Source organism: Puma concolor, chromosome C2, assembly GCF_028749965.1.
Source record: "Puma concolor isolate L17-30 chromosome C2, mPumCon1.1.hap2, whole genome shotgun sequence".
In the NCBI taxonomy this organism is placed as follows: Eukaryota; Metazoa; Chordata; class Mammalia; order Carnivora; family Felidae; genus Puma; species Puma concolor.
Genome location: NC_141675.1, coordinates 157,334,564 through 157,351,951, shown reverse-complemented (window position 1 = coordinate 157,351,951; position 17,388 = coordinate 157,334,564). Strand labels below are relative to the sequence as shown.

Below are 17,388 nucleotides of genomic sequence, written 5' to 3'. Positions count from 1 at the left end.
CCTCCTTTTCCAACAACGTGCAGGGGTCACTACGAGCCCCGCGTCCCCAGCGAAACCCGTCACCAATTTGAGTGTTTTCCTTAAAATGGAAAAACAGCTCACGGTGCCACCAGCTTTACAAAATGACACATCCACGAAGCATGTTTCTACTTTTAATTTTTTTGCTTTGATAAATCAATTGCTTCACAAAAATCCCCTTTCGAGACAACAATCCAAGAAAACATACCGTGACAGTATTCACATTTTAAAGATTGTCAGTTCGTAGACCGAACACAACTAAAACAAAGGCAGACTGCTGGGTCACTTCCGTCCCTGACCGCCAGAGGTGGCCTTGCCCACCGTCCAGGTAGGGTTGGGTCTGTCTGAAAGGCAAGGGCCCCGAGCCGGCTCAGACAGGTGAGGGCAGCACAGAAAAGGCCGCTGCGACCCGCGGGTGCGCTCTGGTACCAGCTGCCGCCCCGCCGTGCGTCCCGGACAGAGACTGAAACGGACGGCACTACCTGCAGCCAGAAAACGGAAGCCGGGGCCGGCGAAGCCGCGGGAGGGTAACGACGTTCTTACTCTGGGTCTGGGGACACATCCGGAGCGTCCTTCTGGCGGAAAGTCAGGATCGCATCTGCTCCGTGAAAATGAACGCTCGAGGGAGTCCCATTTTCAGAGGTTCTCTTGAAGGTCCGAGGGCCGGAAGATGGGGGTTTATAAAATGCAAACCGACGACAGGCACGCCGGGCAGCGGTTTTATGAGCCGAAACGGCTTGCCACGCCAAGGTTGTCTCCGAGCACCTCGGTTATTCGCGGGGAGAGTGGGGGGGGAAGCTGAGGCCTGTCCACGAACGCCCCGTCTCTGGACGGCTTATCCTAGTCCTCCGAACCCGGTAAGAACTTCGAGCCTAAGGAAACCGGCCTCGGCCGCAGGGGGCGCGGTGCGTCACCGGGCACGGAAGGCTGATCCCAGGCCAGCGAGGGCAGCGGGACCCCGCACGGCCCCCGTCTGTCTCCAAACGGGCAGTCTGTGCAGCCCTCGACTAACAGGCTACCGCAGCTCAGTGAACGTGACCCCTGGGGCGGGGGGGGGTGGGGGTGGGGGGCAGTGACCTGCCTGTGAGTCCACACGCACCCAAAGAGCGGGGCGACTGGAGGGACTGGGGAGGGAGGGAGGTGGCTGGCTGGTGTCCACAGCTCCTAGTTTCAAGAAGTCCAACCAAGTTAGGATTTAGGTCAAGTTAAAATGATCTACGAAACCGAAAATATTACAAATTGTTTATAAATAAGGAACGCAACTGTTGCTTAAAAATGTTGTTCTCGCTCCAAAAGAGTTTAGTCCACTTTTTCTTTTAAAGCTCCTGAAGTATTTTTCAAAGAAAATTCTATGTATTTCTTACCGCCTCCTAAGTTACCTAGGAAATAAGTCTTCTGTGATTAACTGTAATTAACCAATTTTGGGGGGGGAGGGGAATCAGTTCCAGAAAAAATCTGCCCCAGCTCCAGATATCCTGCAATGTAACCTTGGTCCGTAACTGATGACGGCTGCTGAATCTCCAGAACTGGTGACCTTCCCAAACACCAAACCACCTTTTAGAAACACGAACACTGGGCGTCCCCTTTAAGACGACACAAAGGCTTGATGAGACAAGGTGGCTTGTTTTCTGAGCAAAAGCCCCACTTGCAAATAAATGAAAACAAAGGCAACAAAACCCAGTCTACTCTTTTGGTCTGCCTTGTCACCGGGAAACGGAAGTCCTAAAATTACTCCAAACCTCATGTGATCAAGTCGGGGGTGGGGGTGGGAGGTGGGGGGTGGGGGGGGGAGGTGGTGGGGGCGGGGGCCGGGAATTCCAAAGTGATGACGTACGGGGAGAAAATACTGACCCCGGGACCGACGGCAGACGCGTGTGAGCTGAGGCCGGAGAGCCCGCCCGGGGAGCTGTGTCGCTTTGGGGACACGTTAATTGCGTAACAGCGCGGGTGCTGGTTACTGGGCCTCACTCTGAGCCAGTGGCACAGAGCACATCTTATATTAGTTTATAATAAACATTCTATGCATAACATAGGGCCGACTAAAAACTTCTAAAACAATACACAGCTAACTGGTGCAGTAACCATTTAACTGTAGTCGAGTTTAAATTAGACTGAAGTGTGTGGTCACAGCTTCTGACTACTGGTTACCACCTCACTTAACTCACCTAAGTCCTATTAGCAAACACCTTTAGATACAGGTTCAGATCAAGTGTGAAATGCAATCTGAGCTTTTACATAGAAACTGAAGTCCGAAGGTGTCAAAACTGCATTAGACGCTTGTTTCTTCTACGGTACTACATGTCAATCGCTCCCCCGGGACGGTGGAGAACCGTGGAATGCTAGCTACCTTTGGGCAGGTTCACTAAATTTGGTCAGTTCAGAACATTCCAAATTGAAATAGTAAGCACGTGTGTTTCTTCTCTAGAAATTTTATCCTCAATATAGTCATAATCCAATTCATAGCGAATTTATAAAAATAGCTTTTTATCCAATAATTCCAGCAAGGTAAAAATAGGAGTTTCTTTTCATATATAGCAAATGAAACAGGCTCACCAAGTCCGTGGGGACCTCGGCGTATGTCCACCAGAGCACGCTCACCACGGGCCACACGCACTTTGCTGCCGTGGGCGTCTACCTCGCACTGGCAGTTTTAAGGTGCAGAAGCTTCTCTCCAATCCGTGGGCAACACAAATAAACCAGCCCACTGGGACCTGCTTCAACCACAGAACGAAATTAAAACTGCATCATTTTCTAGAAAATGGCAGCACTATTCCTTAACTAATCAGGGGCTCACGGGGGTGTCTGTCATTCATCACACTTTTAGCGTTAAACCTTTAAAGAATCTCCTTAAAAACCGCGCACGCACACACGCACACACACGCACACCGGAAAGTCGCCGCGCCCGCGAGGGCGCTCTTGAAGCTCACTATGAAATACAAAAGTGCATTCTTCTCCATCTACGTATAAAACATGTCAGAAATAAAAGTGTGTAAAATGTTTGCTGTGCAAACTGTAAAAAGTCAGGCCCGCCCCGCGGTTCTGGGCTGTGCCGGCCCTACTGCAGGGAGTCACTGTTCTCCAGGACCAGCCCGCTGATGTGGGTGGGGGCGAGCGCGGCCCCGCTGTCCCCCGTGCTGTCCACAGACTCGTCCTCGCTCTGCTCCGCCATCATGACCTGCTGTACCGCCAGGGTGGCGCCGTCCGAGGACAGAGACTGCAGGCTGTCCACGTTCATGCTCACGGGCGTGGTGATCGTCACGACGGCTCCTGCGGCAGAACGTTCAGATTAGCGCCCACCCAGGGAGACACTTCGTGACCCAGCCGGGTGCCGTTCGCTCCTCCGACCTCGTGTTGGGACCCCCACGCGAGTCTCTGGGACGATCGCCAGGGGTTAGGAGACGTCAGACCCTCCTCCGCTAATACGCGGCGCAAGTTCCTGGTCTGCAGGCGGTCCGTAAGGGGCCATACAGACGCGGGCGTGCAGGGCAGAAGCAGGAGCCGCAAGGGAACAGGAGACTGGGACGCAGGACGAGATGAGGAGCAAGGAGACAAAGGCAAGGGGCCAGGTCGCAGTCGGGGAGACCGTGTGACAAGGGGAACAAGGAGGACCCTGGGACACGCTGGTCCCCAGCAGCCCAGGGGGCTCACACGCTCGTCCCTGAAGGTCTCCAGGAGCAGCGACAAGTGACGACGGCAGCGGGAGACAGTGTCGGGCGGTAGAATGTGGGAAACACCTTTAAAGAGATTCACTCATCCGTCCTTGCCCCCCACACGGTACATCACGTCACGTCACAGATGCGCTGGGAGCATGTACGGGAGACTGGTGATAAGGACAGTTTCTGGAGAAGACCAGAAGCCAAGACGCGGCAGAAACTTACTGGTCACTGGCAAGTCTTGTTTGAACTTCTCCCCCAATACACGGGCACTGCCTTTTCCAAGGCCGGAAGGAGGGAGAGAGACCTAATACTAATCCTAAGTAATTTGGACTAAAAGACAAAACGAGAACTGAAAATATAAATTATTTAAACTTAAGGCCACCGCATATCAAAACCCAAACGATGAAGCTTCAAATGCACACACCAGCCCTCAAGAAACAGAATGAAGCGTGATGCACAGCCCGCTGCAAGGGGCCCGTCCCAACCGCGAGGCCGGCACATCTGTGGGCAGCCCGGCTCGTCCGTTCGGTGGAGGGAGGTCTGCACGGGCGGCAGGAGACAATCAAGCCCCGGGGAAGAACCAGCTGAAAAGATCGGAAGACGATGCCCAGGCCAGGCGGGTGGAGGGGCGTGGGGGTGGGGTGCCATCCGAGGTCCGGCCTTGGTTGCGGGTGGTCTGCCCAGGACTGAGCACCGCTGGTCACCAAACAAGGGCCGATCACCGAGCAGGGCACGAGAGGGTCCCTTCAGGGCTGGAACAGAGCTCGGGAGCCTTGCCCCCGTGCAAAAGCACCCGCCCCCAGCAAGGTGGCATTCCCAAGGCCTGCCATCCAGTCCAGGATCACCAGGCAGGAAAACCACCCACAGTGAGCAGAAAACCGGGTCACCGGAAACCAGCCTGGGGCTGACAGATGTTAGAACCAGCAGAGGAGGCCATCAAAGCGGTTGTTGTGACTGTATGCTACGAAGGGGAGCCACGAGAGCCGCCAAAGACTATCCCGAACTTCCGGAAACGCGCACTATGATGTCCACCCTGAGACACGCCCGTGGTGGGACCGGTGGCAGCTTAACCACGGGAGAAAAGGTTAGCGAAGCCCCAACACAGACGTGGAAACTATCAAAACAGAAACGAGAGACAGAATCCCAAACCCTAGAAAGAACAGCGGGACAGATGGGGACCTGGGGGCCCGGAGGGGGCAGGGCGGGGGGGGGGGGGGGCGTCAGAAAGTGTTTGAAGACGTAAGGACCGCGGACTTTCCTCGGGAACAGCAAACTGCCGCGAAAACAGGAAGAACGAGACAGTGGGGACGGGCTGGGAACACCACCTACACACCGAGAACCACACACACCCAGACAGTCCACACCTGGGCAAGGCGTGCCCACGGAAAGGTGCTTATGGCGCATGCGGGGACGGGGGCCTGTGATGAGGGAGAGGGACACCGTCAGAGGGGACCAGCCGCGGGGGCTCACAGGGAAAAGGGGTGAGATGCCAGGTGGTGGGGCTGGCAGAGCTCCATCCTGAGCTCCGAGCTCCCAGGGAAAAGAAACACGAAAAGGGGGAAAAGGACAGAACGCACAGGACACCGGGCCTCCCAGACGCACCGCGCTCCGTACACGATGCCTCCCTCACGCGTCACGCGCGAAACACCGCAGCCGCCGCGACCCAAGGCTCACGGCTGCCGCCGCGGTCAAGGCCGTCCCTGCCCACACCCCTGCTGCCCCCAAGCAGCCAGGCCCTCCCCCAGACTCTGGGCCCCCCCCCCCACGCCCCCCCTCCCCTTCCCTGTCCCCACTGCCCCCCCAGTCCCTGCGAGGCCCACCTTCTGACATGGCCAGCTCGCTGGGCGGCGGCTGTGCAGCTCCCGAGGCGATGGAGTCGGGCCAAAACCTCTGGACCGGTCTGTTCTGAGCTGTCTTCTTCTTGGTTTTTGGAGTTTCTGAGCAACTAGAATCCAACATGGGCTGAAGAATCCGTCTTCTGGCGTTGATGAACCTGGGTGTGGAGGGCGACACCAGAAGCGGTCACTGGGACAGCAGACGTCCCTACAGGGGAGGCGTCAGAGCCAGCCTGGACCTCAGGTGGCCCGCGCACCTCTCCCCCGGCCCAGCACACGTGGATGGCAGGTGGGGCGCCGGTGTCCCCGGGGAGGGGGGCGGGGAGCGGCCACACTGCACACCCGGGGGTCCTGTCCCGCCCTGACCTCGTGGTCCCCTCCAAGCACGGCTCTGGGGCCAGACCTGCGACCCTGCACGCCGCTCACGACGGGCTAGTCCCAGAGGAACTAAGTTCCTAGGTCACTAACCACCCCCACCACGAGGCAGCTCAGAAGCGACTCACCACCCCCGCAGGGACCCGACCCCTGACCCCGCACGCGCACAACCACTGCTGCTGCGGGAGCCTGAGGTCGGCAGGGCAGGCGGCTTGTAAGTGCGTGGACGGAAAGCCTGCACCCCTGCCGGCAACTGTCTCCCCGCACCCCCCACCTGCTGTGACCGCAGCCTGCGGGACGCCCGTGGCCGCTGGCGAGCTCGGACTGCACGCTCCGACCAGGCCACAGCTGCACCAGCCCGGCCTCCTCCAGGAGGACAGCGACAGGGGCTCACCTCTCGCCGCAGCCCAGCCTGCTAACCCCCGCAGCGGGACCCTGACAGCAAGAGAAAGACGAGCACCAGCGGACACGCGGGCTCTACTTCTGTCCCGGTGCTGTGCCACCACACGCTGCTCTCGGTGCCCCCGACACAGAACAGAGCTGGGCCCGGACCAGTGACAAGGTCACTTCGCGTTAAAATCCTAACGGTCCCGGGTGCCTGGCTGGCCCGCTCGTGATCTCAGGTCGTGACTCTGAACCCCACGTTGGGGGTAGAGATTAGTCAAATACAGTTTAAAAAATATAACCCTCGCATTCAAAACTATCTACAATTGCAGGAAGATACGCCCTAAAAACAGAAACAAGCAGGAGTGCCTGGGTGGCTCAGTCGCTTGAGCGTCCGACTTCGGCTCCGGTCAGGATCCCACGGTTCGTGGGTTCGAGCCCCACGTCAGGCTCTGTGCTGACAGCTTGGAGCCTGGAGCCTGCTTCGGATTCTGTCTGTTTCTCTCTCTCTCTCTCTCTCTCTCTGCCCCTCCCCTGCTCGTGCTCTGTTTCTCTCTCAAAAACAAACATTAACCAAAATTAAAAAAAAAAAAAAAAAAAAGTTGAGGTCAAACCTTCTAGACAAGACAATTCTGCTAACAGAGCTCAAGGAAGTCAACCCTGAAGAAAAGTGGGAAGGCCGGGCAGCAGCAAAAGCGTCCCAATGCGCAAACAAGTGTCTCTAACATTCGCCCCCAACGAATCGACCACTGGTAGGACCGAACCGAGACAGGACGTGTCACGCGAGGGGACAGGAGGAAACGGAGCGTGTCCTAGGCCGTCACGAACGTCACAGCGACAACACATGTGAAACCTCCGTTTCTGCTAACGGCATTTCAAGATTCCACAGGAGACAGTTCAAGGAGTATGGTCTATCACCGGTTCCCGGAACCCAAACAATGGCCCACGGCAGGATACCGGAGATGTTTGGTGCGGTACCTGAGCACCCGTCCCGCACAGACGACTGCGTATGCCGGGAGACCCCGTCACGTACCCTGGAGCCCACCTGACCTTCAGGTGTAAGCTCTAACGGTATTTCCGACTGATGGGACGTGTGCTCTCTTCTCTTCTACACGGGCCCGTTCTGTAAGCTGGACTCGCGTCCACACGGGCGCACGTGAACACAAAGGACACAAGTGACAACCGCACAAAATGGAAGTGCGCCCCTGGACCCCAGCGCCATTACTGACGGGCGCAGCCCTGATTTCCGGGGCACGCGGTCAGGGTTCAGGCGTCCACGACAGTACGTGACACCGGAGTTAGAACAGGAGGATGTTGCATCCACGAAGTCAACCCTGTCCCAGGCGTGTCCCTCGTAGGGCCCCGAGGTCCCCATAGGACCCTGCTGTGGGTGGGACCACCACCTGGATCCCCACTCAGAGCTGAACAAAGTGGCACAAGGTTCCCAAAGGTGGGAGAGCCACGGGGGGTGCCCCCGAGGTCAGGATGCCTCATGGCGGCCGTCACCACCCGGAGAAGGTTACCCATGAAAACAGGCCATCGGACTTGAGCGTGGGGGCTCGGGGCTAGAAACACGGCGGAGACACGCAAGTCTAACTGCACAAGCAGTGTGTGGGCAGAGAGTCCACCGTGAGGGCCACTGATCCCCGAAAGCCGAAAGCGTGTGCTGATCTCTTCTCAAGCCTCCCGCCACCGATCCCAGTCCTGACGACAGTGCTGCTGGTTAAAAGAACTCAGGAATCTTCAGCCAAATTCCGCTATTGATTAGCGGCCGTGCTTTCAAGGGTTCTATCGCGCTGACTGGCACGACCTCGGGGAGCGGGCGCATCTTACCAGTTGTTAACTTGGAGTAGTGTCAAATTTGTCTGAGCAGCGATCTGTTTTTTCTCATCTTCTGTTGGGTAGGGATGCTACAAACAAGAAGAAAAGTTACCGTGAACCTCGGTGTTTACACAGGAACTCCGGCTTCTCTGGGTAGACGAGAAACCCGTGAACAGTCCTTAGTAAGAACCGCTAAGTAGTGGGGCGCCTGGGCGGGCGGGTCAGTGGGTTCAGCGTCCAACTTCCGATTTTGGCTCAGGTCGTGATCTCACGGTTTGTGAGCCTGAGCCCCGAGTCAGGCTGACGCTGTGGAGCCCACGTGCAATTCTCTCTCTGTCCCTCCCTCTCTGCCCCTCCCACTGTGTGCATGCTCTCTCTCTCTCTCTCTCTGAAAATAAATAAACATTAACAAAAAGACTGCTGAGCAGCGATAGTGTTCTGCCAAAACGCCTTCAGCCTCACAAACTTGTTTTAGAAACATCCCGCACAGAATGCAGCGTCTCCCGGAGCCGCTCAGCACCAACGCGGCAGTTGGGGCCCAGACAAAGGCGGGCTGCGACAGCCGGAGGCTCACAGACGGCACAAGTGGTGCCACAACCGCCAGGAGCTGCTGCCACCGCGGGGGTCACTGTCCCAACCACGTGATACGGCCGGTAATTTAGCGACCGCCCCATCGAGGGTATGTTAGGAGCACACGCTGTGCACAGAGGCTTGAGCTCTGACCCGGCCAGACGGCACGGACATCAGGCTGCACGTCCTACAGTGAACCGCTTTCCTCGGTCACTTCTGACATGGCGGTCATCCCCATTCTACAGATGAGGAAACTGAGGCAGGAGGGCACACGCACTCCCCATCCGACAGCTGGGTAAACGGGAGGGCGCGGGGAAGGGGCAGGGCAGGCTGTTCCAGGCCCGTCCCACGGGGTGACACGTTTCTGTCACGGGTATCGTGAGGAGACACCGACAAGGGGCCGCGTGGACGGCTTTTCGGGAGCCGCCCCGCTAGGTCAGCGTGCGCGGTCAGCGGACCGAACCACCGCTGGGGATGCGCGTGTCTGCTACGTCACTCCTTCCCTTGTGATTAGTACCTTTCACTTAAAAAAAAACAGCACTGGGGCGCCTGGGTGGCACAGTCGGTTGAGCGTCCGACTTCAGCCAGGTCACGATCTCACGGTCCGTGAGTTCGAGCCCCGCGTCAGGCTCTGGGCCGATGGCTCAGAGCCTGGAGCCTGTTTCCAATTCTGTGTCTCCCCCTCTCTCTGCCCCTCCCCCGTTCATGCTCTGTCTCTCTCTGTCCCAAAAATAAATAAACGTTGAAAAAAAAATTTTTTTTAAATAAATAAATAAATAAATAAACAGCATTAAACCAGAAGTACGTATCAAAAGTCACAGAAGTCCCAGAGGAAGATAATTCCCACCTACGGCATAAACGGTTTCTCCAAGACTGATTACCGTCCGCACGCAGAAACCGTCAAGACGTTTACTCTCAGACCTATGCGCACCCACGTCCCTGGTGGACGCCCCGGGGCCCCAGAGAGCACACGGGGGCAGAGGCTCCCGTGAGTATCACTCGGTGGGCGGGAGTCACGCCAGTGGGGCGCCACGCTCACCCCCACAGCGTGCCTGCTCCCTCAGACGACGGCGGTTCAATCGGTCTGCCCACAGCACATGGCCGGAGGTAGAGGCCGCGCAAATGCAAATACCGTGCTTGCGGGGCCCCTGGGGGGTTCGGTGAGTTAAAGGCCCGACTCTTGATTTCGGCCCGGGTCATGATCTCAGGGTTCGTGGGTTCGAGTCCCGCGTTGGGCTCTGAGCTGAAAGAGCAGAGCCTGCTTGGGACTGTCTCTCTCTCTCTCTCTCTCTCTCTCTGCCTTTCCCTCATTCATTCTCTCTCTCTCTCTCTCTGCCTTTCCTTCATTCTCTCTCTCTCTCAAAATAAATAAACTTAAAAAAATAATAAATAGAAGCTCATAAAATCAAAGGGGGCAGGAAACCTAAGTGCTTTCACCAAAAACAAAACAAAAAACAAAGAAAGCCATCATACAGCAGAAAACGCTATCCTAGCGTATTGGGAACACCACCGGAGAGGATGCGATTTCCGAGACATGAGGGCAAGAGAGACAGAGAATGCTTCATGGGGGGAAATAAAGGAACATTTTACTTCGACCTTGTCACAGGGTTTACTGTTTCACAAATCATTCCGGCGTTAAAGGAAACTTGAAAGAAAAATGCCGATCCTACCACCTGTCTGTAGCGTGACGACCACACATCGGCTGTGAGATCACAGTGGGCTCAGACGCGGGTACGTCCCGCCCTCAGTCCCTGCCACCTGCCCGAACCTTCCTGGCGCCCCAGCCCTCGCTGCCGAGTTGACCAGCTGTGTAACAGTCCGGCAGACGGGTGTGTCCTAAACCCCACGCCCAGTCTTGGCGTCGGGATACCCAACATCGCTGTGCCCGTCATCCATAAAACCTCTCCTCTTGACGTGAAACCTTTCGGGACACGTTTCCAGGTGTGGCCACGCCGCTCAGAGACGGCACCGTCCTCTCTGACCCGTGTTGCCGTGTCCTGCAGGCGGGGGTGGCTAGCGGAGAACAGGACAGCAGAGCAGGAGGGAAGCGGGGGCCCGGCTCCCTCAGAGCCTTCCCTCCAGGAAAGGGAGAGGGGTCCTGCCCCCCTCCCCACCCCGACTGCTCAGCGACGTCACATGCCGGTTCAAAGCCTCCAGCCGGCTGCTACTTTGGACCGTCAGCTCCCGGGTAGGGAGCCTGACGCCAGTCAGAGAACAGGGGGTGCCACCCGGCCGCGGCAAGGGCCAAACCCCAGAAGACGCGGGATGACCGAGATGGACGCTGGCCTCGTGGCTCACAGCCGGGGTGAGGACGGAGACCGGTCCCGGGAACAAACGCAGGCCGCGGGCCCAGGCAGCGGGCTTCCCGAACGGTGGATGCAGGGAAAGGGCGCGAGGAGCCCTGGGTCCCACAGGCACCTCGCGGACAAGCACGGCGCACTGGGATGCGGACGGGGAGCGCGGGGCAGGGAGGAAGAGGCCACGGCAGCCAAAGGCACGAGCAGGCACCCATGGCAGTGACGGAGAGGGGCAGAGCCAGACCACGGCCACGGCGATCGGGGGCGCTCCATGTGGTTGCGTGGAGGCTGGGGCCACAGGGGCAGGGGGCGCGTGCACCAGAGAAAACAAGCTGGGATGGAGGCACCCGGCCGCGAAGCTGGTTCCCGAGGCTTCCAGGCAGCTCCCTGCCGGACCTCCCGACCTCCTGTCCCTCCTCACTACACAAAGGCCCCTCCTTCTGCCGGACGCGGCTTAACGCAGCACGTGGCGTCCACTTTCCCACCTCGGTCTCGCCACACGCTCCCCCGAAAGCCAACCTGGTCACTCCTGGTCCCGGCCAGCAGGCTGGGCGGTCACTCCTGGAAGCTGCTCCGGGCCACACGCCTCCCGCAGGTTCAGGGGCACGCGGGCTGAGGGTGTCCCCCGCTGAACGGAGCAGCAAGTAAGTGCTTCCCGGGAGGGGACACCTTGCGGAGACGACGTGGCCGTGACCCAGGGGAGGAAACAGGTGCACACACACAACGTGGATGGGCTGGTGCTGCCTGTGGGCCCCACTCTGCGTCACGTGCTCCCCCCTCCGTCCACATCGCGATCTTCGACCTTCCCACCTCTTCCTTTCAAGTCCAATACGTGCGACATCGCGCTGTCTGCCCAGGCTTTGCCCCGACCCAGCCTCTGCCTGCCCGCCTCCCTAACTGACCTCACCCCACCTCACCCCGTCATCACTCACGGGGAGCTGGCTCTCACGCACGCACGGGATTGACGTGAGCTGGAAGTATTCCCTTTTCACCAGGGGTGCCCTCCTGTTTAAGTCACTTGAGGGGGTGGCCTCCGGGTTTTGGTAACCCTCCTTCGGCCCCGTACTCCACCCCGACGTTTAGACGGTCGACAAAAGACCGATACTTCCCGCCAGGCCTGCTCGCGCAGACCAGCACATCTTTCGCGGGAAGCGCGCCAGAAAGCAAGCAGCTCGGGGTGCGGCTAGCGGTGCGGTCACTTGCGTTCTTACCCCTATGTGCTGAAAGAGCCAAGATCTCATCACGTTGGTGGCATGCTTCGGCAAAACGCCCCTTTTGTTCTTAGCTGAGCCGTCATCTTGATGCAAGATGCTGAGATCTTGGTTTAACTGTAACTGGAGCTTTGAAACAATTGAAAAGAAAATGTTAGAAAGCACAGAAAATTATGACACATCCAAGTGGCTCAGGACTTCAGATGGAGACAATAACCAAAGATCTACGGATAAATGACTTGTCGATAGCAGGGGCACGTGCACTGGAGCGGGTGCAGGCTATTGGGGGCGGGAGGAGGATCCCGGGGCATCATCGCCACGGGCACGGCCGTCTCGCTGTCAGTGGCCCCTCATCTGGCGAGGCAGGTGACACGGGCACCGACAGCTCCCCGGGGTCACTCCCCTGTCGACATGCCAACCCCACGGCCCTCTCATCCACTGCCCGTTTGCGCCTTGCGTCCTCTGGCAAGGGACGTGATAAAACACCGCTCCCCCAGCCGAGAGAGCTGTCAGGCAATCAACAAGAACGGGCAGGAAGGCTTGAGGGCTGGAGACGGCCCGTGGGCTGAGCAGGGGGCAAAGGCACACACAGGAGCAGACAGAAGCATCACAGAGCAAGGGACGAGGGACCGCCGGTGGCCCAGACGCCTCCGCAGCCACGACAGATGCCCCCACCCCCTGCGGAGAGCAGGGAACACGCTCTGTCCGTTGCCTTTCAAAAGGAAGGACAGGCAGGGCACCGCGAATGTCCTGCACACAAACGAAAGAGAGATCTGAGGTCTGTAAGGATAGGCCTCAGGCCCCGGCAGGTCCCAGGCGCCGCACCTGATGCCCAGCACACCCGTGGGGACCGTGTCATCGGTGTTCACGACACGGGCAGGGGACGAAAGCGATCACCACTCACCAGGGCCTCACACACACACAGCAGAGACCTCTCTACTGTTTCACTCGAATTGAGAACTTATGTATGAAACGGACTCCACAAGAAAACGAACATCAACTTCAATATGATGCATTCACAGACACAGTTGATTTACCATGACCTGAGCCGAAGTTAGATGCTTAACTGACTGGGGCACCCAGGCGCCCCCATAGACACAGTTTAAAGGATTTGGAACTCGGGGCACCTGGGTGGCCCAGTCGGTTAAGCGTCCAACTTCGGCTCAAATCATGATCTCACTGTTCATGAGTTTAAGCCCCACGTCGGGCTCTGTGCTGACAGCTCAGAGCCGGGAGCCTGCTTTGCATTCTATGTCTCCCTCTCTCTCTGCTCCTGCTCTGCTCGTGCTCGCTCTCTCTCTCTCAAAAATAAATAAACATTAAAAATTTTTGAAAAAAAAAGAAAGGATTTGGAACTTTATTTTGGAGAGGTCACCGTATTATCTGTGCTTCCTCTGGATTTATATCACTTTGGATACATTCTTTAAAAGCCTCAACAATATCATCTAAACAGAATTAAAGGAGACGTTAAGACACTGACTGTACCTAAAATATTTTAAAACCAAAGATTATTATCCAGGCCATAAGAGTTTTCGGAAACGGGTTTCCTTGTCGGGGGCTGAAAGCGGGTGGTGTCGAGCGCCCTCTCCGTGCTCCTACGTGTGCACAGGGAAGAGTGGGAAATGAACTTCCAGTAGGAGTTCCCAGGCACCAGGGGCCAAACTTTAGCTTGTCTGCCTTATTTGTCTCAATTAACGTGTAATGTTCCTCACGAAGCTTGACATGGGCTCAGTGTCGCTTTTCTTGTGCAGGGCTGAAGCAACTGTGGGCTCAAAAAAGGCCAAGTGATGGCTGGCCGTGTGACTGGACCCCACGGATGGCGTCAACGGGGTCTGAGAGGGCCGGCGAGGCTGCGTGAGGAAGCAGACCGAGGGCCTCGGAACAGAGCAGCCGCTGGCCCTGCGGGGCTCCAGCAGGGCCAGGGACTAGACAGGAGGGGGTGAAAAGCCTAGGAAACTGGCCGGAAGTTTGCTCAAGAAGCAGAGACAGCCCCGGACCCTCCCCGTCATTCTCCGCAGATGACCCATCTGTCCCCCGGCCCGCGGGAGACGGAGGACGTGTTGAGCGCAGCTGGACGGTGGGAGTGAGGGGCAAGGAACGCCTCCACACGACACGGGAGACCCCAGCCCGTCCCCGCCCCTGCCGCCAGGCCTGTGCCCCGAGCGAGAAATCTGAGAGTCCTTCTCTGGAGTCACCGAGTGAAGAAGACGCTCCGAGGCCGGCCAACGGAGAGGCCCGCTTGCCGCGGCCCGCGCCCGACGTGCACCCAGTGGCTTCCTAGCGGCTCAGGTTCCGAGGACAGGCAACTGTCCCCAAATATCTGAAACCCTCCATCTCATGGAACTGGACAGGGCTGGGCTGACAAAATTAGTCGGGCAGAGGAAGACAGACATCGTATGACTCACCCGTATGAGGACTTTAAGAGACAAAACAGGTGAACCGAAGGGAAGCCAGAATAACATAAAAATAGGAAGGGGGACAAAACAGAAGAGACTCGTAAATACAGAGGACAAACAGAGGGCTGCCGCAGGGGCTGTGGGAGGGGCGATGGGCTAAATGGGGAGGGGCCATTAGGGAACCTCCTCCTGAAATCACCGCTGCACCACATGCTAACTAACTTGGACGTAAATTAAACATAAAATAACGTTGATAATCATTTTAAAAATAAATGAAAGTCTCCATCACAAGAAGCAGACACCAGCGGGAACGAACGTTGAGGCACAGAGGGAAGAGCGAGAACACAGAAGCTAAAGACCACTGCAGCCACCCTTGGGCCAAAAACGAGAGCTTCAACGCAAAGCAGAGGCCGAGGAGGGTCTGGAAAACCCCTGCTCTGCTGAACACTTTGAACTTCGAGGACGGGGCGGAAGGTGGTGGGGGGAGGGGGCGCGGAGAGAAAAGTCAGTCTCTGAGAACGAGACCATGGGAGCACAAACACACGGAAGTCCAGAGACTCTGTTCGGAGGGTCCGATGCTCAGTTAGCAAAGGCTCTACAAAGAGACTGTGCGGGCCGGGGAGGGGGCAGGGCCGTCTCGGGAGACTGCGAGCACACGTCCCCGACTCAAGGACACGAGGTTGTGGGACCGCGCTGCAGCAGCACGGAGGAGAGAAGCATCCGACGGGAGACAGAAGACGCTGGCCCCTTCCCCAGGCAATGTGGCCACGAGGGCACAGAGACGCCGTGGCCTCCAGCCCCGGTGACAGTCATCTGCATCCCGGAGCTGCACTTGGACACAGATTGCATCACGAGACCGAAATGACGTCATTCTCAGGTTTGCAAAGTCTCAACAAAATGTACCTCCCAGCATATTTCCTCTGGACGTTTGCAAAGTGGGGAATAAAGCTAAGAAAGCAGAGGGTACACGCTCCAAGAGAGGGGACTCCTGAAGGTGATGTCAAAGGAAAGTTCAAGAACATGCCCTGTGCCTGGCCCAGAGAGAGACGAGCCCCTGCGAGCAGGAGACGGAGAGCTTCTGGGGGCACACGGCTCCGATGTGCCTTCTGGAAGGCAGGGCGTAGGGGGATCAGCACGAGGGTGTCAGCCACGGCCCCATGAGCACTCGGCCAGGGGACTCAGCAAGGCAGCGGTTCACTCGGGCAGAAGCAAACACGTGACCCAGAAAAGTGCTGTGATCACAGTTACACACTCAGCTCGGCACAGACCCGTATTTACACAGTCAGGGTAACATTAACACCGAGCAGGGGTGTGGCCACAAGGCCAAACACACAGGGAAGATGGGGGAAAGCCAGAGCGAGCAGGGGCTCCTGCCACGACAGTGAGCCCAAAGCAGGTGTGTAAGGGGTGACTTAGTGTTTAGAAACGGGGAGGAAGCCAGCAGAAGGAACGACTGTAAGATCAGGAAGCAGGTGCCTGACACGAGAGGCGGGAACAGCGGGCGAGAAAGGTGGCGGTTTGCTCCAAGCCTCTCAGCACCCTTGACGCTGAGCTGGGCACGCAGCTCGATATAAACTTGATTTATATCAAAGCAAAGTGAGTTAAAGAGTAGAATGGAGCCAAAAAACCTTGTCACAGGCCAACCAATAGCAGAACCCTAAAATACACAAATAACGATCGTACAAATAGACTCTCCCAGGAAAGGAGAGGAGATCAATGAAATCCCCTGGTTTCTTCTCTTTTCTCAAAAAAATGTTTTTAGGGGCGCCTGGGTGGCTCAGTCGGTTAAGCATCCGACTTCGGCTCAGGTCATGATCTCGCGGTTCGTGGGTCGAGCCCCACGTCGGGCTCTGTGCTGACAGCTCGGAGCCTGGAGCCCGTTTCGGGTTCTGTGTCTCCCTCTCTCCCTGCTCCTCCCCTGTTCATACACTGTCTCTCTCTGTCTCTCAAAAACAAATAAATGTTAAAAAATTAAAAAAAAAACACTTTTAGAAGCATAAACACCTTTCCATAGAGACGCCCTACGAAGAGGGCAAATCCCACCTCCTGACGGGCATTAAGTCAGAATGCAGCCCATGGTGGTGGACTCTCTCCTGGGCGAGTGTGGCCGTGTTAAAATCCCCCGTGTGTGCACCCGAGACCCAGCCAGACACTGGGCAGGACGGGGCGGTAGGGGGCAGCACGGGCGCAAGCGTTACGAGGGCTCAGCCGTGACGGCCACCGCACTGCCGCTGAGATTCACCTGGGGGTCATACTGGCCAGAGCAACCACGTGAGCCGTGACAGTGACCGAACGGACCGTGACAGCTTCCGACACAAGAACAGACCCCGTCATCGGTAAGTTGTCACCCTGATTATCTGCAGCCCAGAAAGAACCAGCCCCACCCCCCAAAAAAGGAAAAAGAAAGGAGCCCAGAGCAGCCCAAATAGCTACAAAAAGAAAATCATATGCACCACCTCATCCAAAGCACCTGCACCAAGCCCTCGGTCAATCTGGTCGCTCTTCCGTCAGAAACCCGGGCAGCCCGTGTCTCTGGCCTCCCAGCCCTGCTGACCTAGAAGCCATACACGGAGGAGGGTGACGGGGAGGGGGCAGGTGCACGGTGGGCTGCAGGGCCACGAGGACCAGAGCAGAAACAGCTCACGGGCAGCAAGAAAGGGGGCTGCGTTCGCCAGCCCGCCTCATGGGGCTGGGGGGCGTCACAGGCGAGTCTGTGTGAGAAGGGGTTGCACCGAAACACACATTTGCTAGTTAAACTAGTCCTCGGTGTGTCTAAGAAAATTCAGTTAAGCAGCAACTTCCTCCTTAAGCATCGGGACAGATAA

The 17,388-nt window shown here is 57.3% G+C and overlaps 1 protein-coding gene across 4 annotated transcripts in view; it reads right to left on the bottom strand.

The window, feature by feature from the left end:
* Positions 1–1,246: 1,246 nt before the first annotated feature.
* The window catches only part of PKNOX1 (PBX/knotted 1 homeobox 1), a 57,272-nt gene continuing 41,130 nt past the window's right edge, over positions 1,247–17,388 (bottom strand). For all 4 annotated transcript variants that reach the window (XM_086676063.1, XM_086676061.1, XM_086676064.1 and 1 more), the window contains 4 exons: positions 12,168–12,296; positions 8,102–8,178; positions 5,495–5,667; positions 1,247–3,285 (listed from right to left, as the gene is read on the bottom strand). In XM_086676063.1, the coding sequence (XP_086532189.1) occupies positions 3,074–3,285; positions 5,495–5,667; positions 8,102–8,178; positions 12,168–12,296 (591 nt within the window). In that variant the 3' untranslated portion in view covers positions 1,247–3,073. The remainder of the gene's footprint in view (positions 3,286–5,494; positions 5,668–8,101; positions 8,179–12,167; positions 12,297–17,388) is intronic.